Source organism: Limtongia smithiae, assembly GCF_038497785.1.
Source record: "Limtongia smithiae strain NRRL Y-17922 unplaced genomic scaffold V1518scaffold_18, whole genome shotgun sequence".
NCBI lineage: Eukaryota > Fungi > Ascomycota > Lipomycetes > Lipomycetales > Lipomycetaceae > Limtongia > Limtongia smithiae.
The window spans coordinates 41,622-61,027 of record NW_027117639.1 but is presented as its reverse complement, the minus strand read 5'-3'; the positions used below and the strand labels follow the sequence as shown (position 1 = coordinate 61,027).

The 19,406-nt window shown below is 57.2% G+C and overlaps 8 protein-coding genes across 8 annotated transcripts; 4 read left to right on the top strand and 4 right to left on the bottom strand.

The window, feature by feature from the left end:
- Positions 1-137: 137 nt before the first annotated feature.
- Positions 138-1,774, top strand: V1518DRAFT_407790 (uncharacterized protein; the record flags this gene model as incomplete). The annotated part of the gene is made up of 3 exons (XM_066902010.1): positions 138-341; positions 394-487; positions 537-1,774. 3 exons carry the CDS (start codon positions 138-140, stop codon positions 1,772-1,774), a joined length of 1,536 nt encoding a protein of 511 aa, XP_066756981.1.
- A 1,063-nt stretch (positions 1,775-2,837) lies between these two features.
- Positions 2,838-4,582, top strand: V1518DRAFT_140579 (uncharacterized protein). The gene is made up of 3 exons (XM_066900748.1): positions 2,838-3,072; positions 3,121-3,192; positions 3,266-4,582. The coding sequence occupies exons 1-3, from the start codon at positions 3,034-3,036 to the stop codon at positions 4,322-4,324; spliced, it is 1,170 nt and encodes a 389-aa protein (XP_066756980.1). The 5' UTR covers positions 2,838-3,033; the 3' UTR covers positions 4,325-4,582.
- On the bottom strand, positions 4,375-5,430 carry V1518DRAFT_423509 (high mobility group box domain-containing protein). The gene is made up of 3 exons (XM_066905705.1): positions 5,058-5,430; positions 4,850-4,945; positions 4,375-4,795 (listed from the first exon to the last, which is right to left on the bottom strand). The coding sequence occupies exons 1-3, from the start codon at positions 5,110-5,112 to the stop codon at positions 4,635-4,637; spliced, it is 312 nt and encodes a 103-aa protein (XP_066756979.1). The 5' UTR covers positions 5,113-5,430; the 3' UTR covers positions 4,375-4,634.
- An 80-nt stretch (positions 5,431-5,510) lies between these two features.
- V1518DRAFT_398553 (uncharacterized protein) lies at positions 5,511-8,472 on the bottom strand (the record flags this gene model as incomplete). The annotated part of the gene is made up of 3 exons (XM_066901836.1): positions 7,968-8,472; positions 7,750-7,861; positions 5,511-7,700 (listed from the first exon to the last, which is right to left on the bottom strand). Exons 1-3 carry the CDS (start codon positions 8,033-8,035, stop codon positions 5,511-5,513), a joined length of 2,370 nt encoding a protein of 789 aa, XP_066756978.1. The 5' UTR covers positions 8,036-8,472.
- Positions 8,473-8,638: 166 nt separating this feature from the next.
- Positions 8,639-11,255, bottom strand: V1518DRAFT_423504 (tubulin-tyrosine ligase family-domain-containing protein). Its single transcript, XM_066905704.1, has 6 exons — positions 11,134-11,255; positions 10,968-11,083; positions 10,182-10,919; positions 10,067-10,126; positions 9,739-9,966; positions 8,639-9,678 (listed from the first exon to the last, which is right to left on the bottom strand). Exons 1-6 carry the CDS (start codon positions 11,239-11,241, stop codon positions 8,679-8,681), a joined length of 2,250 nt encoding a protein of 749 aa, XP_066756977.1. The 5' UTR covers positions 11,242-11,255; the 3' UTR covers positions 8,639-8,678.
- On the bottom strand, positions 11,256-14,062 carry V1518DRAFT_423498 (kinase-like domain-containing protein). The gene is made up of 4 exons (XM_066905703.1): positions 13,564-14,062; positions 12,993-13,514; positions 12,790-12,946; positions 11,256-12,744 (listed from the first exon to the last, which is right to left on the bottom strand). Exons 1-4 carry the CDS (start codon positions 13,771-13,773, stop codon positions 11,426-11,428), a joined length of 2,208 nt encoding a protein of 735 aa, XP_066756976.1. The 5' UTR covers positions 13,774-14,062; the 3' UTR covers positions 11,256-11,425.
- Positions 14,063-15,151: 1,089 nt separating this feature from the next.
- Positions 15,152-16,327, top strand: V1518DRAFT_429895 (uncharacterized protein; the record flags this gene model as incomplete). Its single annotated transcript, XM_066906155.1, has 1 exon — positions 15,152-16,327. One exon carries the CDS (start codon positions 15,152-15,154, stop codon positions 16,325-16,327), a length of 1,176 nt encoding a protein of 391 aa, XP_066756975.1.
- Positions 16,328-16,698: 371 nt separating this feature from the next.
- On the top strand, positions 16,699-19,086 carry V1518DRAFT_423493 (uncharacterized protein). The gene is made up of 4 exons (XM_066905702.1): positions 16,699-16,880; positions 16,935-17,941; positions 17,987-18,625; positions 18,686-19,086. The coding sequence occupies exons 2-4, from the start codon at positions 16,943-16,945 to the stop codon at positions 18,941-18,943; spliced, it is 1,896 nt and encodes a 631-aa protein (XP_066756974.1). The 5' UTR covers positions 16,699-16,880; positions 16,935-16,942; the 3' UTR covers positions 18,944-19,086.
- Positions 19,087-19,406: the final 320 nt, after the last annotated feature.

Here is a 19,406-nt window from a genome sequence, read left to right as displayed (position 1 = left end):
GAGATCTACGTAGTCAGTCGGAAGTACGTATTCCCAAGCACGCTTCACCGCCACGCTATCCTCACTATCCCCACCACCTCCACATCTCACAACCACCGCTGCATGAGCCCGGTCCGGGGCCTTGCTATCGCCACGTCATGCTCCAGACAGCGCAAGACGCAAAACTCACTGCATCCTACGTCGGCTTTGCCGTCTTCGCCTCCCTTGCGCTCTACGTCCTCATGCCATCCTTCTTCTCATCGCTCACCGGGAACTCCATCTCCGCAGGCACCGGCAAGTCAAAGTACGTCGTTGGGTTGGTCAATAACGCCAACGACTGCTTCGCAAATAGCGACCTTCAGGTGCGTCCACGTGGTGTTCTTCTGCTGTGGTGCTATTGCTGATCGTTATTAGGCCCTCGCATCGAGTCCTGTACTGCGGAAGTACCTCCAGGACCCACGACTCAAAGACCAACCCCTCACCACGGCCCTCGCCAAAATCATCGACGGTACGATCTCCCAATACTACCCCTCAATTTCCGCTGACAGTCAACGCAGACCTGAACACCCCCATTACCCGCTCTCGCGCCATCTCGCCGTGGCCGTTTTTGCACGTTCTCGAACGCGTCTTCAACTCCCGCATTTCCCGCCGGCAACACGATGCGCACGAGCTCCTCCATCGCATTCTGGAGATCCTGACCGAGGAACACAAGAAGGCTCTCAAAGACAGTGGCGCGACACGAAGCAAATCCCGGGAGTTCCTTCCGTTTGAAGGGACGATCGTGAACACGATAAAGTGTCTGCAGTGTGGAAATTTGTCGAAACCGGTGACTACAGACTTCATCGTGTTAACACTGAACGTTCCGCAGACGTGGGGCACGAAACTGGATGATTGTTTATCGCAGTTACTCACGACCGAGCGGATACCCGATTACGGATGTCAATCATGTCGTCTGCAAGCCTTGATTCATAACACAGAGCAGCACATAAAACCCGACAGCCCCGTCTCAAACGATACCGCCGTATTTGAGGAGATCCCCGACGCGAAATCCGATCCCGCCGGCTTCGCGCGGTACTTACGCGCACTCAATCCGAACGACGACCTGCGCCCCGAAATTGAAGCGCAACTACCCAAACAAATTACAAGCACAATTACACGCACGACCTCGCTGCACCACTTACCGGATCTACTCATTCTCCACTTGTCCCGCTCGATATATTCCTCTATGGCGACGCGCAACAGCTGCTCGGTGCAGTTTCACGAGTACCTCACCCTCAACGCTGCGCCTGCGAATCTCGGCTCCGTATCTGCGATCCTACGCGGCGAGGTAATTGAGGATGCGAACAAGGAATACGAAGATACGAAAACATACAAGCTCGTCGCAGTGATTAGACACCAAGGAACGCATTCTGCCGGGCACTACGAATGCTACCGCCGCAAAGAAATCTTCAAGGACTACTCCTCCATCGACAAGGAGATCAAAGCATTCGAAGAACATCTTGCCGCCGCCAACATCTCCTCAATCTCTGTTTCCGGTGCATCCACAACCTCCGCCGAAGAAACAACTTCGTCGTCGTCATCACACTCCCGCGCTGACTTCCGCGCGGCGAAGAAGGCGCTCAAGCAATACACGGGCTCAAAGACATGGTGGCATACGAGTGACGACAGCGTGGGCGACGTCTCGGTCGACGAGGTGCTACGGCAATACAAGTCTGCGTATTTACTTCTCTACGAACGCATCGATGGCGAGGAGTTACTCGAGTACGCTGAGCGCCGCCGCGCGGGAAAGCTTTGATATGCACAATGTAGTATTCACATAACATACAAGATACTAAGGGGTCTAGGTGGAGAGACGGGCTTTGGAGCGCGTGCGGGAGGACACTTTGTCGACGCCTTCGACAAGGGACGCGGCGCTGGACTTGCGCGCGCGCTTCTTGGGGGGTTCAACGGGGTCTTCGGCCGGCGCGCCGTTCTCGACGGTGGGCACAGGGCCCGTGACGGCTTCGGAGGGCGGAGGGATTGAGGTCTCCATGATGGTCTCGGGGGCTTTGAGCTTCTCGGCGGGTTCCTCGACTGGCGCCTCGACGGGTTCCTCAGATATTGCTTCCTCGACTGGCACTGCCTCGGCGGGATCGTCGACCTTCTCCTCCGCACCCGTCTTGTCTTCGACCTTCTTCTCTTCGACAGCCTTATCCTCCGCCCTGCCGTCCAACACGCACGTCAGTCTTCCGTCCCCGACTCCCCCTTAACTCAGCATACCTCAGTTCCGTAGTGTCTTCACTCATTTTGCACTCCGTGTTCGCAACCGTGTAATGACTGTATTAGCTCTCCGCGTACTCGTTGCGCTTCGTCGTACGTTGTTGCGTGGTATGCGTGTGCGAGGGGGCTGGGTAAAATGGCGGGGGGTTGGTGTATGAGATGAGCAGCGCAGGGTCGGTTTAGGGTTTTTGCGATGCGGAGTGCGGGGAAGGGTGCGCCGCCCCGGGCAAGGATGCAAGGAGGAGCGTACATTCGGGTGTGGGCGAGCACTGGAACATAGCAACACGGACCGTGACGATGATATTGACGAAGAGGAGCAGATGATGACGGGGGAATACGGGATAGGGCGATGTATGGGACGGACGGAGGTCGGTAGCGACGTGACGAGTAAGGACCGCAGCATTCAGCCTCGCTGGCTCGTCCGTTTCATCAACGCGTCTGTCCTTCTTATCTCCTCCAAATATGCATCTTCTTCAACGCCTCTAATCTCATCTTCTACTCTCCTCAGTCCTCGTCACACACAGCATCGATCCGCGCATCCGCATCACGTGCAGTACAAACCCCTTGTATAGCACCGCATTTGCGCGTCTACATCGTGGACCGCCAACCCAGACTCGCGATCCGCGTCATCTTCTCCGTCCTCATATCCGCCTTCTGCACCGGACGCACGAGACAGCGGTCCGCGCACGTTTATATACAGAGTCAGCTAGACCGTGTGTGATACGCAGGTGCACATATACCCGCTTCCACCTCCATCGCAGAAGTAGCCACAGAAGCAGAAGAAGGAGACGCAAGATGTCAGAAGACGCAGAGCAGCCTAGCATCGTGCCCTCGGTAAGTCCTTGTGCTCCTACAGATCGCGACAGCTACTAAGTCTGTCAGACCCAACGCGGCCCATGGATGACCTTCCTGCGCTCCCTCGCCGCCTCGCGTGGCGACATCGCCTCCATCACCGTATGTCGTTGTCCCCCTCTTCCCCCTCCGCGGGCGCCTCTCACATCATCACACATTCACACCGCAAACACAGGCTCCCCCGTTCATTCTGTCGTCCACCTCGCTGGTCGAGTACTCCCGCTTCTGGGCTGAGCTTCCGGCTCTATTCGTCGCGCCGAGCATGATCGTGGACCCTGAAGAACGCGCGCTCTCGGTGTTTAAATGGTTCATCGCGACTTTGAAGGGACAGTACACCTCTCGCAACGAGGCGCTCGGTTCTGAGAAGAAGCCTCTGAACCCGTTCCTTGGGGAGCTCTTCCTCGGCCGCTGGGAAACCGAGGACGAGGGGACTACCTACCTGGTCTCCGAACAAGTGTCGCACCACCCGCCCGTGACTGCGTACGCGATCTTCAACGACATCTACGGCGTCGAACTGCAAGGCTACAACGGGCAAAAGGCTTCGGTTTCTACGTCCACCCTTAGCGTGAAACAAGTCGGCCACGCGATGCTGTACATCAAGAAGTTCGACGAGTACTACTACATCACTCTGCCCTCGCTGCACATCGAGGGCCTAATCTACGGCGCGCCGTACGTGGAGCTCGAGCAGAGTACGCTCATTCAGAGCTCCTCCGGTTACCGATTCCAGATCGATTACTCCGGCAAAGGATACTTCTCCGGCAAGAAAAACTCGTTCAAGGCGAAGATGTACGCGCCGGAGAATTACTCGTCCGCGATCTACACCTTCTCCGGGCAGTGGTCCGGCAAGAGCACGATGAAAGACGAGCGGAAAAAGGCGGAAAAACCGTTCTACGACGCGAGCGAGCACAAAATCACTGAGCTCATCGTGAAACCGACCAGCGAACAGTCCGCCTACGAATCCCGCCGCGCGTGGGAAAAAGTCGCCGCGGCGGTGAAAATCATGGACTACGACACGATCCACACGGAGAAATCCAAGATTGAGAACGAACAGCGCGCGATGCGCAAGCAGGAGCAGGACGAAGGACGGGAGTGGCTGCGCCGCTACTTTGAGCTCGTCGCCGACGACGGCATTGTCAAGGAGGTCGCGCAGCGCGCAGGCGTCGAGCCAGACGACAGCGTGTGGCGGTTCAACCGCGCCGCATTCGAGGACGGGCCGGATTCGCTGTTGAAGTAGTGGTGTACATACGTGGGTTGGTGTGAAGAGTGTTTTGGCAGTATTAATAAAGTGGCTACATAACGCTGGCATTAGACAGAAGAACTACAAATACAGACAATTCATCTAGAGCACGCGTGCCCAGAAGCTGACGCGGTAAAACTAAGTATACAAAACGCAAGGTAGCAGATATAACCCAATACCCCGGAGTGAACACACACAGAACCCAAATACACGTGCCCATTATAGCGGCGAGAAGAGAAGAAGCAGATAAATAGAGATGGTGTTTTACACGGTCACCAGCATGCGGCGACCACAGCGAGGGAGATGTTTACTCCTCCTCGTCGAACTCCGCGGAGCCGCCGCTGGCGACATACGCAGCCTTCTCGTCCTCGTAGCGCTTCTTGTCCTGCGCGGCGCGCGCCTCGTAGGGCACCTTCTGCTTGGAGTTGAGCGCCTTCCATCGCTCGCCGAGCACCTTGCCGACCTGGCCTGTCCTACGAGTTAGCACGAGCCCGTGACGCGTAGCACTAAGGGATGACATACCGAACGCGATACCAGGGTTCTCAGAACGCACCGTCTCGCGCTGCTCGTTGGCAAAGAACATGTATGCGGAAAGCGACCGCTTGGGCGCGTTGGGATCTGGAGCACGACGCGTCAGCAGCCAGATCGGCGTGTGTGCGCGCTGTCGTGGTGCAACGGCGTCGCAGGACCACAACAACGCGTGAAAACAACAAAACACGCGAACAAATACCTTTCTTCCGGCGGCCGCCGGCCTTGGCCTTTCTGGGCTTTGCTTCTTTTGCCATTGTGGAGGAGTGTATGCGGGGACTGTGCTGGTGTGAGCGGGATCGGACGACGCGTGAGGACGGGGGGGAGGGTGCGGAGGACAAGAGAAGAGAGGAGGGGAGGAGTGGAGAGGGCGTCGACAAGAGGGCGCCAAAGAAGGATTGAGGAGGAAGGGGGTGGTGGAGTGGAGAAGAGCAGAGCAGACGGTGCAGTGTGGTGGTGGAGTAGAGACGCGTACCTGAGTTCCTGTAGAGAGCAAAGACTGAGTGCGCACTGTGGAGAGTGAGGGCGGAGCGACGGTGCGCGGCAGCGCCCTTTTACTATGGGCCGCCGCTCCCTCCCCAGGGCTAGGGCTTCTTCATCGCCGCCGCCTTGCCTGGCCAGTCACATCTCACGCCCAATCACATTGTTGTGACCCCTACTGCCTGCCCCACACTTCCCCCCGCCCACTCCCTCCCGCCAGCGCGGCCTCCAGCTCTGCAATCACCGCTTCCCGCTCCGCCCGCTCCGCCTCCGCCGCCTCCTCCTCCTCCTCCATGGCGTAGATCCGCGCCTTCAGACCCGAGATTTCTGCGTTCAGCGCCCGGCGCTCCACCTGGAACTCCATCTCCTGCTGGGTCAGGTTCGCGAGCAAGTCCTGTTTCACGTGCTCTGTCTCGTCGAGCTGCAGCCGCACCCTGCTCACCCGCTCCTTCTCCCATCCCAGGGTGGTTCGTAGTTGCTGCACCTCCTGCCGTAGATCTTGTGCACTGTGGGACAACGCGCTGGTGGTAACAGGCGACGTGCCGGTGCTCTCCGCGCGCATTGTGGGCGACTTCATCCCGCTCGACCCCATACTGCTGCCGCCGTAGCTGTGCTGCTGCTGCTGCTGCTGCTGCTGCCTCCGCGTATGATGCTCCGCCGCCTCAGGCGCCGAATGATGCCTCGAAACCCCCGGCGGCTGCACATGCAACGGCGTCATCACCGGCAACGCGCCCGGTGGCGCCGCCCCTGGCGATGGCGACCTGCTAACGCGCTGCTGATACAGTAAATCCTCCAGCCGCCGCACGCGCGATTCATACGCCTTCACCTTCTCCACAAGGTTGCGATTATCTTGCTCCAGCGCGCGCATGCGCTCGCTCGGTGTCTCCTCGTGGTCGAATGCACTCCCCCGCGAGTCTGCGAGTGTGGTCTTTGTGAACATGCGCTCGCGCGCACCACTCCGCCGCGGTCGTTCCTGTGATGATGTAGACGACCCGCTTGGATCAAGCCGGCTCAACATCTCCTGCACCTCCGCTGCAGCCGCTTCTGCGCCACACACCTTCCTCAACGCGTCCACATACGCGTACAATTCTGCGCGCGACACGGTTGGCAGGCTCTCGGTATCCCTCGACTGCACGAGATTCAGTTCCACCGCGTACATACTCGCGCTGGTATTCCGCAGCCCGTACACACTCCCGCCTGCCAACGAGCCTGTAACGCTGCCTTGCTGCAACAAATCCAACGATGCACCGAACCGCTTCAACCACTTCGTCCGTCTCTTCGTCTCGTCCTCGCGCCAACCCGCAAAGTCCTCCGCAACCTCGCTGCTGACCGCGCGAAGTCGTTCGTTCCACTCCGCGCGTCGCACCAATTCGATAAGTAACGACCCATACGTAATCGGCAACGCGTCCATTTGCCGCAGCATGGTGATACACGCCTGCGACATCTCGAGTTCGCGTTCTAACGACGCTATGTCCGGTCGTATCGGCGACGCGCGCGACTGTACGAGTGAGAGTGTGTGCAGTTGTCGCAGTGAGGATATCTGTGCCGTAGACTTGCGACTCTGCGCGAGTCGGTTATACTCCCACAGCTCCCCCACGGCCGCTGAGATGTTCGGCAAATACTCCCGCTGATGCAATGTTGCCATACGCGCGATGGAGCGCATACTCGCCGGCGTTTTCGGCAAATCCGCAATATACTCCGCGTCCTTTCCGATCTTCGCCACAACGGCCTGCAAATCTTCCAAAATCCCTGGCGCGCCCTCAAACGCGCCGGCTAGCTTCGCTTCGTCGGATGCGGCTATCTCGTGGCTTAGCGCCTCGCTCTCGGAGGTCACCTTGTCGCTCACGAACTTGATATCACGCACCCGGTCGCGTATATGCTGGTCGTCAAAATCGTTCTGTATCGCTTTAATCTTCTCCGCGTCCACCCATGCGCTCAATCGACCGCCTCCAAACGCATCGATGACTTCAATCTCATCCAACCGCGCAAGCGACGCATCCCACCCCGTCATCCCGTACTCGTGTGCAATCTCGACTGCCACGGCAATCACATCTTTAAACGACTTTTCAATATTCGCAAGATGCTGCGACAAGTGCGCAATCGCGACGTGCACGCTCCGGCGAATGACCTGGATCTCGGCCATCGTCGTCGCGAGAGAGGAACTCAACGACTCTGCACGTGTGAGTAACGCACTCGCCCATGCGGCACGCGCCTCGAACATCTCGACGAGCTCATCTTGTGAGGGTTTCGGGTTCTCCATGTTAGGTACCGGTTGCGGGTTCAGTGGGATCAAGGGGGATAGCGAGGGCGGTGGGGTGGGGGTGGGTTGCGCGAGGAGGAGGCGGTCGAAGAGGTATAGCTCGGTCTGCGCGCGTTAGTGGTGCACTGCATGTTGAGATGGGAAACGGACATACCTCGTTGGCAATATTAGCTATCCGCAACTGCGTCGCGCGAGATGTCATCAATATCTGCTGCGAACTGACTACCGCATGTACCGCAGCGATCGCATCTTTAAGTTCCGAAAGACTGTGACAGCCCGTAAGTCAGCTCTGCCCACACTCGCCACATACACCCATATCCCCGCCCACGCATCTCGACACTCCGCCTCATACTCTCCCGGGGGTGTACGTACTTCAAAAACCTTCCCGCGTTCAAATCTACCGCGCGACCGGTGTGCGCATTATACACACGGAGCGACATGTGTGTGTGGTTATCGGCTCGCGTGTGGTCGTGGATGTGGTCGTGGTCGTGCCTCTGTTCGGCGGGTGGTGTCGTAGTGTGCGGTGGTCGTGAATTGCGATGCGGTGCTCTCGAGGACGTGCGACGACTGTGACGGTAGAATATAGCGAGCGGGCGCACACGGTGTGGCGCGCCCAACTAGCCTGTCGAGTGCGTGCGCGTGTGGTATAACCTGCTGGCGAATATGTGGAAGTGCGCGCTGTGGCGGTGGATGACGGATCCCGGCGTCCTCTGCTCACTCGTGTGCTTCTTCCTCGTCGTACTTATTATTCCCTCGTTGACCCTTCGTCGTAGTAGCAAACAACTCCTTCGCCGCGCGTATGTACACGTTCCTACACGTGTGTGCTGCGTGCGAGCGTGCAAGCCTGTTGGTGGTAGTCCAAGTCAACCAACCACACGAGAGCGGTCGCTCCGTTGTCGTACTCCCATCGGGACTTTCTCACAACCCACGGAGGTTTTAAACTTCATAGTCACGCGGTAAGTGCGGCGCTTAAGTATGTGCCCTCCAAACTCTATCTCCTCCGCGCGAACATCGGACTGAGTTTTTCCGGGCTCCGTTGGGAGTTCCGTTTATTGGCCGGTATTTTATTGTACAAAGAACTGTTCACCACGCGTTGCTCAGGTCGGCGGCGTACACTTTTTCCAACCCATTCTCTCCTGTCGCCATTGATGGAAGGCCGAAATACGGGCCCACAATCTTCCCCACAACGCATCTAAACAAGTCATCCACTAGGCCCTTCAACGCATCACCCGTCTGCGCGAAATCAGGATACGCGTTCACCTCAAGCAACCATACCCCGCCCCCCTCGTCCACTAGAAAATCAACCCCGTAGATTTCAAAAGCGTTGGGAAGTGGTTGAAAATCTAACCGACCCGCGCCCACTGCCGCCGCGAATGTTTCTCCAGTGATGGAACATATCTGCTCCCATGCGGATTGTTTGTCGAAGCCCTCTAAATCCCAGAAGAGACGTACAGAGCCGTCATCCTTTGCATCTCCTTGAATACAAGTATTTGTCAAATGCACTTCCAAATCCGCATCCACATCCGGCAGCTGATATTCTCTAAGTGCAAATAACGCCAGCATGCCTTTGTACACGTACACACTAATCGCGCCGCTCGCGACGACGTAAGTGCGGATGTGGAACTTGCGGTTGCTGTATTGCGGAAGGATCAGCGGGTTAGCAAGGTATTTCTGAATGAGGAAGTGCCGGATTTGCGAGGTAACGATAGCGTTGTTCGCACTGAAGCCCGTGGGCACGTCGTTGTCGTTGTCGTCATCGTTGGCAGAATCCTCGTCGTCGTCGCTCTCCTCAAACGACTCAAAAATTGCCTGCAACTCCTCCAACGTGCGAAATATCCGAATTCCCTGCGCGCGATCGCTCATACTCGGCTTCAATATCCACCAGCCTTTCCCCTCCCCTTCGTCGGCAAGCAGTTGATCCCTGAACTCGTAGATCTCATCCAACATCTCGTCCAAATACTCCGCATAATCCAACTCCAGTTCGTACGATTCTGGGAAATGCGTGATGAGGAGTGTCTCCGGATGCTTTACTCTGTGTACTGCGATGATGTGCGCCAGGTAGTTCTTTCGTATCAACGCTTTCCTGTTCTCATCAGCCCTCGCCTCCACACTCTCCCCTTCCCACTCGCACGGAAGGACGTACCTATATATATATGAACATGCAAGATATTCCTTGTCCCCCACCATCCTTTCAAAATTCAAATCCTCGTACTCCGCGAAATGAAATACCTTTCCTCGCTTCTCTGCTGCACCAGGGTCGTGGACAATGTCAACGTCCGGGTATAATCGCAGCAAGTTGCTCGCAATGAGGGGGTATATATACGATGTTTGTGGGTACGTTATAATGGCCGTGAACGGTGGCAGCGGTGGGCTAGGTGTATGTAAGAACGGAGGACGAGGACGAAGAAGCGGGCGACAATACGCGTGTATTGTTCTAGCTCTATATGATAGATCCGTGTGGCGATACTTACAGAATTAATTCGCCCGTGTACTCCGGCACACCCTGGTAATTCGCCTTCAACGCGGTGACACTATAACATCATTAGCCCCATCCCCTCTCCTTTCCACATGCAAAGAAGAACATACCTGACGATTCCTTGCGTAATAGCCCACCCATCATTCCCTGCTGGCTCCTCCTTTACCCCGCTCATCGCCTCCGCCAGATTCGGCATCCACTTAAACTGCAACTTCCCGCTCTCTTCCTCGACCTCTGGCTCAAGTCTATCCGCAATCTCTACTTGCTTCCCCGTCGCGGTGGTGAGCACCGTGTCTTCCACATACTCGAACGCACTGCCCCAGCGATTTTCCAGGACATGGGTGTACTGAACTCTGCTACTATCCGTGAGGTGTGCATTCAACGGCACATTCACACTGAATAGATCCACAGACTTGTCCGTCGGCCAATGGGTGTACAAGTGCTTAATCACCTTCAAGCTCATCCTGCACGCCGTGCGCACCTCATCCGCCGCATGGTTCCGCGAGCTATATGCGAACGACAACCCAATCGCTTTCACACCACACAACGCGCCCTCCAACGCGGCGCCGATGGTCCCGCTCGACAAGATAAAAACCGCTGTTGAGTTGCGCCCGAGGTTAGGCCCGGAGATGACTAGATCAACGGGTCCTTTTTCTTTGAAGAGGTGATGCACACCGATCTGCGTGCACGATGCGGGTGTGCCGTCGAGGAGCACCCATTCTTCCGCGCCTGGTAGATTCTTCGCTCTATCATACGGTCCTTCGACGGCACCGCCGGGGACGGCGGGGACGGTGATGAACGATGCCGTGATTGTGTGCCCGATGAAATGCGCTTTCGAAATCCATGATCTTGCATCTGTTAGTCGTGTGCTCTTAGAGGGAACAAAGGTGACATACTTTTGCGTGGCAGGCACTGCGACGCTGATGTCCCAGTCCGTGTCATTCTTGAGCGCTTCGACAAGGTACTCGATGTAAGGCGAGTCTGGACCTGGTGGGCCGTCGTCGTTGGTGATCTGCACTTATTAGCGCCTTCTCATCGCATTGCCAGTGTGGTAATACGCACCAGAACGTGCATTGCGGGGCGGCTGCGGTGGGCGGTATGTAGTGGTGTGGTGGTGCGGTCAAGACGTGAACATGGTGACGTAAATCCAACCTTCAAATTCATTCTCATCCCACGCACTCTGCTGCCCCTTGTTGGTTACCAGTCCTTTATTCTGCGTAACTAAAAACATCACCCCAAATCTAAACGACCAAACAAAACGTCGAACAAACGCACCCGATACAAAACAAAACAAAATGCACTATTATTACCTCCCCTTTTCTCCTCTCCTTCTCCTGCATCCTTACCTCGCTGGTCAATACTTCGACCCCCCATTCCGGCGCCGGAAAAACTCCATCACCTTCTTCGCCGGCCCGCTGCCGCCGCCTGTCCGCCGGCTTTTCTCTTCATACTCAGAGTTCAACTTCTTCGCATTCGCAACCTTCATCGCGGGCCTCTCCGCCTTCTGCACTGGCGCTGGCTTCGCCGGCTGCTGCTTCGACGCCGGCGCGGGAATGTTGCCCGCGGTCGACTTTGACAACGGCTGCGCGGCGTTGTACGAGGACGACGTACTTTGTCTAATTTTCCCAAACAGTTTCTCTGCGCTGTAACTGATATTCGAAGCACCGCGCCGATGTCCTTTCGCTTGTCCCCGCGCGCCAAGCGCGTCGGCGGTGGGTTTTTCGCTCGGTTGCTGAGTGCCGACGAACATGCTCTGCGGGCGCTCGCGTTTCCGCGAGGACGGCGGTTGCGTGCGTGAGTTCGCTGCAGCAGCGGTGGCAGCAGCAGCAGCGGCTGCGGCGGAAGCGGCGCTGGAGATGGTTGATAGCGGGCGTGCGGTCGGTGTCCGTGTACTCGGCGCGCGGGAAATCTCGGGAGACGGCATAAGTTCCGATTTCGGGCGCGCGTAGACGCTTGAAGGACGACTTTGGCGGGTCGGTACTGGGAGCCTTGACGGCTCCTCCGTTGACGTCGGCGCCTCAACAGCCTCCGACACCGACGCAAGCGCTGACGACGCTTGTTCCGGCACGGCATCCTCTTTGATTATAGGCACCTCCTCTTCCAACACTGTAATCGTCGTCGCAGATGCGGCAGGCGGCGCGTATTTCTCACGCGGTGCCGGCGGCTGCCACACTGTCGCGTTCTGTATCGGGCGCAATTGCTCCATCGTCCGAGGCGTGGATGTCGGCGGCTTCGTGTACTCGAGCTGCACGGTATGCCGCTTATCATATTTCGCCTGTGGCGGCGGATGATTCTGGTTCAGTGAAGTCTGATGCAACTGCTTCTGGATATTCTCAATATCATCCAGCCCACCTTGCGTCGCGGCGCTGCTAACGGTAGATGCTGTTGTCGCAATGCCTGGCACCGCGATCTGGTGTGATCTGCGCCGGTGGTCTGCGTGCCGTCCTGCGTAGTCTGGCGCTGCATACGAGCGGTGCGCAGCCTCGCGTATACTTGCGGAGCGAGGGACCATGGAGCGACGTTCTGCGGGTGGACGCACTTGGCGCACAGTTCCATCCCGGGTGTACATGTCTTCCCACTGCTTTGGTGTGATGGAGAGGAAGTTGGAGTAGGGCAGGAGCCATGAGTGTGCGCGGACTTCCAATAGATCTGCGCGACCGCTTGGATCGGGGACTAACTTATTAGCGGCGGACGACGAGCGTGTGTGTGAGGACATACCTAAAATTCGGCGAAGCAGGTCGCGCGGCATGGGACGGACGTGCTCAGGGAATGTAAGCGGGGTGGTGGTGATGTATCTGTACAGCTGTGTGATGCTCGAGCCATTTGGGTTCTGAGGGTCGTCGTCGAAGGGAAGGTATCCCGCGAGCATGGCGTACTATGATGTCAGCAAAGAAGACACGACGACAATAGTGAGTCCCTACCATAATGACACCGCAACTCCAGACATCGACCTTACGTCCCGAGTACTTGCCCTCGCTCACGACAAGCTCTGGCGCAGCGTAGCAGGGAGAGCCACAACTTGTGGACATCAAATCCGACGGCTTCTTGCCGGTCATGATGTCGTCGGGGTTAAACACGTTCGCAAATCCAAAGTCTGTTATAATAATGTTCTTGTGCTTATCCAGCAGCAAGTTCTCCAGCTTGAGATCCCGGTGCACGATCCCCTTGGAGTGCAGGTAGTCTACTCCCGACACAAGCTGCGAAAACAACCTACACGCAGAGTTCTCCTTGAGGTATTTGTTCTGCAGGATATAGTCGAACAGTTCGCCACCGGAAGCGTACTCGAGCACGATGCCGATGTAGTTCTCGTTCTGGATGATCTCCTGCAGACGCACGATGTTGGGGTGGCGCAGGTGTTGGAGCACGATGACCTCGCGGCGAAACTTGGCCTCTCGACTGGAAGAGGGCGGGATGTTTTCCTTCTTAATGAGTTTGATTGCGACCTGGCCTGTCAGTGGTGGGCGACAAGAGGAACACGCACAAAGAACTCACCTCTGCTGGCCCCTTGCCGTCGCGTCGCCAGCCAAGCTTGACCTTGCCAAACTCACCCTCGCCCAGTGTAGCGCCAAGCGCATAGTTACCGAACTTGATCGACTCCTTGTGCGCGGCCTGGACGTCGGGGAGCATGACCGGGGGATAGCCAGCTGCATCAGGGGTGTCGTGGTGTGAGGGCACGCCGGGGGCGGTTTCGACGGCGGCCATGCCTGGTTCGGGCTAGTGAGGTTGAGACAGCGACGAGGAGAGTGCTGTTAGAGGCGATGGGAGACGACCAGGTCCACGGCGCAGGCGTGCGAAATGCGGCGAAGGGCGCGGTGGATGGCGAGGCGCACCCCTGGCTTCACGGCCGATCGGACGGAGAGACGAGGAAGTGGAGGGGAAAGGAGAAGCGGAACCTGGAGTGGAGGTCTGAAGCGGAAGAGAGTGGGACCCGCAGAGGAGAGAAGGAGAGAGGGAAGGAGGGAGGAAGACGGAGGCGGAGGAGGAGGAGGAGGAGGAGTCGGAGTGTTTATTTTTGTTGTTGTTGTTTCCCTCCCTTGTTCGTTTCGCGCCTGCTCTACGCCAGTCGCAACCGCACTTCCTTGCCCACAAATTTACATACGCCATCTTGCTTCCTATCATCGCCTACTTCACACCACTCGCACCTGCGCCCCACAGCAGCCTACTCGTGGCGCCAGCCCTGCGCATCCAGGCTGTGTTGGCCAGCGCACCCCGGTCAACTGCCCCTGTCCTTGCGCCTCCGCATCCGGCATAGCCCGTGCGGCGTCTGCGCACTTCCACTCGCCGTTCTGCTCGATCCCCTTGCGCGGAGACGGGCATTGTATTCTGCAGGAGGAAGACTTGAAAGACCGTAGATCTACATCCACCATCTCGAAGAACGGAGAATGAAGGCGACGTGGCAGAACACGCGTCGGGCGACGCGTCCGCCACAACACCCGCCGCTGACACTGCCACGCGCACACGCGCGGACGCGTACTTGACGCGCCGCCGTCGCCGTCGCCGTCGCGGCAAAGCACTCTTGCTCATCCGCGCGTGAACGTTGAATCGCCGCTGCTAAGAGATGTCTAGGTTTGATGTGCGTCTGTGTCCACTCGTTCACGATCGCCGACGGGAAGAGACTGACGTCAGCGGCGCGGGCTCATCGCCGGATCAGAGTTTCTCCGTCCTGACTCCACACTCACACGTGCATCTCCACGAGCTGTCCACCTCTGCCCTGAACAGCCCTGAATAGCTACTCTCTGATAATACTGATTAGTGACGTACCACTACTGACTCTGCGTACACCCAATACTGTGGCTTCATTACTTCTGCCTGTCTTTCTTCCCTGTTCACAATACGAACAGCTCTCGGTGCCTGAACGTGCCTGATTTGCAAACAGCCCGATCACCACCCGCGTCAACACGCCACCTGTTTACACACTCCCGAATCCACTCCACTCCTTCGCGCTCCGTCAGAATGCAAATTTCTGACGTCTATTTCTGCCGCTCTGTCGCCCTCCGACCCTCTTTCTCTTTCTTTCTCCCCCACCTCCTTCACGCCCGCACATTCCCCCACCACACGCTCAACGAACCGATACGAAACGATGCGGTATTCCAAAGCTTTTCTCTATGGTGTGCTATATGCGCCGCTCATCCACTCCGCCGTCGCTGCGCCGGATGTGCAGGACGACGGACTGAAGGAGATCAAGGAAAAAATAGGCGACAAGATCGAGAAGATCGAAGATAAGATCGGCGATAAGATTGGCAAGATCATCGAGAAGCTGCCGCATAAGAAGCCTGCCGAGCCAGAGCCTACGTGGGAGGAACCCCCGCCTACGTCGACGTGGGAAAAGCCATCGTCGACGTGGGAAAAGCCGTCGTCGACGTGGCAGGAGCCCACGCCTACGTGGGCGCCGCCGCCTACAAAGACACACAAGCCGTCGTCTACATGGGCGACGACGACGTCGACGACGACAGAGAAGTGGACCAGCACGTCGACCGCGAAACTCACCTCTACCGAGACATCGACGGCTGTGCCGACCACGGCGACCACCTCGGCGCCGTATGATCCGGGCCATAGCAAGACTACGACAAAGACGAAGACTACCTCTTGGGAGGTTCCTTCCACCGAGTCGCCGACGCCGACATCTGCACCGTATGATCCGGGACATAGCAAGACCAAGACCAAGTCAAAGTCCTCGGAGCCAACGTCGTGGTCCAAGTCAAAGACAAAGTCGAAGACGCTAGAGCCTTCGTCGTCCGAGCCTACAGAGTCGGTCAAGACCAAGACCAAGACCAAGTCCAAGACATCGGAGCCTTCGTCGGTGGAGCCCACATCGTGGACTAAGACAAAGACGAAGTCTAAGACGCCCTCTTCCACCGCGCCCACCTCCTCCGAGCCCACGGCTTGGACCAAGTCCAAGACCAAGACCAAGACCAAGCCCACCTCGACCCCGGAGCCGACGGAGACGGAAACCAAGACGCGCATAAAGACGCTTCTCCCCGCCGCGAACGGCACTACTTCTTACCCCACTGGCACCGGCGTGAGCACCTCAACGTCGACCACCCCGTCGTCCTTCTACAATGCCACGACGCCCTCCGGCTCTGGCCAGAAGACCAAGGGCCCCAAGGCCACCTCCACGGGCGGCATGAACATGACCACAACCCCGACACCGTTGCTATTCCAAGGCGCCGGTGTGGCGCTGGGCGCTCCGCAGGCTATGCTCAGGCTGACGCTCTCGAGCGTGCTCGTGCTGCTCTGCTTCTACATATTTGCCTGATCTAGTTCGGCGTTCAAAAGTTAGTTGCTCTAAAAGTCCTTTTCCTTGTCTATGATTTCAGGCTACGGTGTTGACGCATGATTACGGTTTATTGTATATTTTCACACTCGGCGAGCCAAGCGGCGGCAGCTTACGAGTTGCCGTCGCCAGACTCGCTGCAACACCTTCTTTCATGACTACGGTTGGTATGGGTTTCGGTTATAGTACATCTGCGAATATTGATTTCAGCGAGAGAAGACGTGGATAGTAATACCTTACTGCTGATTGGCCTGGTGGCCGGTGATGCAGTGCAGGCAGCCGGCGTAGTGTTTCGAGTCGGCACGACGCCGTCGTCGGGTAACCGAGATACCGATATCGGGCCACGCTGAATAGCCGTCCCCGCGCCTTCTCCACCAAAACCAAACTCCTTCGCCCTTTCTCTCTCTCCCGCGGAAGACGACGACGTGAAAAGCTCGTGCCGACCGAGTCTTCTGCGTGGTGGGATTTCGCGTTTTATAAGCACGCCTCGCGCGCATCACATCACGTTCACGACATCGAGCGACAACTGCTGCATGTGCGTCCCTTTGTTCGCGAAGAACTCTCCTGGAGTGCTGCCTAACGCGACCAGATACCACAATGCCCTCGCGCGCGCCAGTCTCCCTCCCCCGCGTCGCCCGCGGTGTCCGCGTCGCCAATCGCACCGCAGCAACAGTAGCCTGCCATCTTCCCCGTCTCGCAGTCTCGTCCGCATTCTCGCCCCTGCCGTCACTATGGACGACCTGTCGCCGGCGCTTCCACGCCACGCCCACCCGCGCCACGACCTCCGAGGAGATGCGCGAGATCCTCAAAGAGCCCCGCGAGCAAGACGAAGTCGACGTCGTCATCGTGGGCGGCGGTCCTGCGGGGTTGGCAGCCGCGATTCGGCTCAAACAGATCGAGCTGGAGCGCGGGCACGAGATTCGAGTGGTCTTGCTTGAAAAAGCGTCCGAGATCGGCGCGCACACATTGTCAGGCGCTGTTATCGAACCGCGCGCGCTGGATGAGCTATTGCCGGACTGGCGCGACGATCCGCCGCCTTTACTAACCCCCGTGAAGCACGAGGGCATGCGATTCCTCACGAAAAAATACGCGATTCCGATTCCCGAACCCCCGCAGATGCATAATAGGGGCAACTACATTGTCTCGCTCAGCGAGGTCACCAAATGGCTTGCTGAAAAAGCCGAGGCGCTCGGTGTCGAGATATACCCTGGCTTCTCTGTCAGCGAGATGCTATACGACAACACCGGTGCTGTTATCGGCATCGCCACAAACGACATGGGCGTGTCAAAGTCCGGCGAACCCAAGGACTCGTTCCAGCGGGGTATGGAGTTTCTCGCAAAGGTCACGCTGCTGGCTGAGGGTTGTCATGGATCGCTTACAAAGTCGGTGATTGCAAAATATGATCTGCGTCGTGGGAAGGAAGTGCAGACGTACGGCATTGGGATTAAGGAGGTCTGGGAGGTGCCTGAGGAGCAGTGGCGCGAGGGCGAGGTTCTGCATACCCTTGGTTGGCCACTCTCCAAGGACGTCTACGGCGGCGGGTTTCTTTACCACTTTGGCGAGCGCCTCGTGAGTCTTGGCCTCGTCATCGGCTTGGTACGTTTTCATTGTACTCAATGATGGACACAGCTAATTGTACAGGATTACGCAAACCCGTGGATTTCACCGTTCAAAGAATTTCAGCGCATGAAGCACCATCCTCTCTACGCCGACATTCTTAAAAACGGCAAATGCATCTCCTACGGCGCGCGCGCACTCAACGAGGGCGGCTACCAGTCCATTCCCAAGCTGATCTTCCCAGGAGGCGCTTTAATAGGCTGCTCCGCCGGCTTCGTCAACGTGCCAAAGGTGAAAGGCACACACACGGCGATGAAGACGGGTATGATGGCGGCTGAAGCCGCGTACGACGCTGTTACCACCGAGACCACGAATACCTCCGCGATAGGATTGTATGATTACGAGGAGAAGTTTGAGAAATCATGGGTGCGTGACGAGTTATGGCAGGTCCGGAATATACGTCCGTCGTTTCATAACCCGATGGGCATGTACGGTGGCGTGCTGTACTCCGGCCTCGACACTTTTTTCTTGAAGGGCAAGGTGCCGTTCACGTTCTCGCACAAGACGTCGGACGCGGCGGCCACGAAGCCAGCGGAGAAGTTTAAGGAGATTGCGTATCCCAAGCCGGACGGTAAGCTGAGTTTTGATCTGCTTACGAGCGTCGCGCGCACTGGAACTATGCACGACGAGGACGAGCCTGTGCACTTGAAAGTCAAGGACTGGGTACAGCTCCCTATTCTTCCCTCCCCCCTTTTCAACTTGGCACAGCGCTAACTTCTGCAGGACGCACACGCAAACGAATGCTTCCCTAAATTCCAAGGCGTTGAGTCGCGCTTCTGCCCCGCTGGTGTCTACGAATACGTCGCCGACGAGTCCAAAGAACTTGGCGTGCGCTTCCAGATCAACGCACAGAACTGCATTCACTGCAAGACGTGCGACATCAAGGTTCCCACGCAGGATATTAATTGGACGGTACCGGAAGGCGGTGATGGGCCGAAGTACACGCTTAGTGAGTACCCGTTTTCGTTTGAAGGGGGGTAGAGGTAGAGTTGTTCTAACGTGTGATTGTTATAGCGTGAGGCCGAGGAGGAGAATTGTAAAATATTTCTTACGCATGCATTTATTCGTAACGCTGTATGCGTCGTTGTAAATATACGTTTTGAATAGCCATTCGGCCTGTTTATGAAGGTTGTGAGGAGGTTGGTGGTGAGCGTGAGGCGAGTGCCCTAAACCATGCTCCACCGAGGACATCTCCAAATTTTTAGCTCCCGAGACCACCACGATCAGACCTGCACAACGCGACTGCCACACGAGAACTGAGTGGGAGACACGGACACCCAGCTATTGCATCGGAAGAGCGGGAAGATATAAATACCCTGTTGTTGTGGCTTTTTTTGCGTTCGTGGGCCACTTAGACGAACCCGAACAGTTCACTTCATTACCTTCACCGTCTTCAAGACACCCCCCCGCATACACAACCTTCCACATTTACACGCGCGCACAC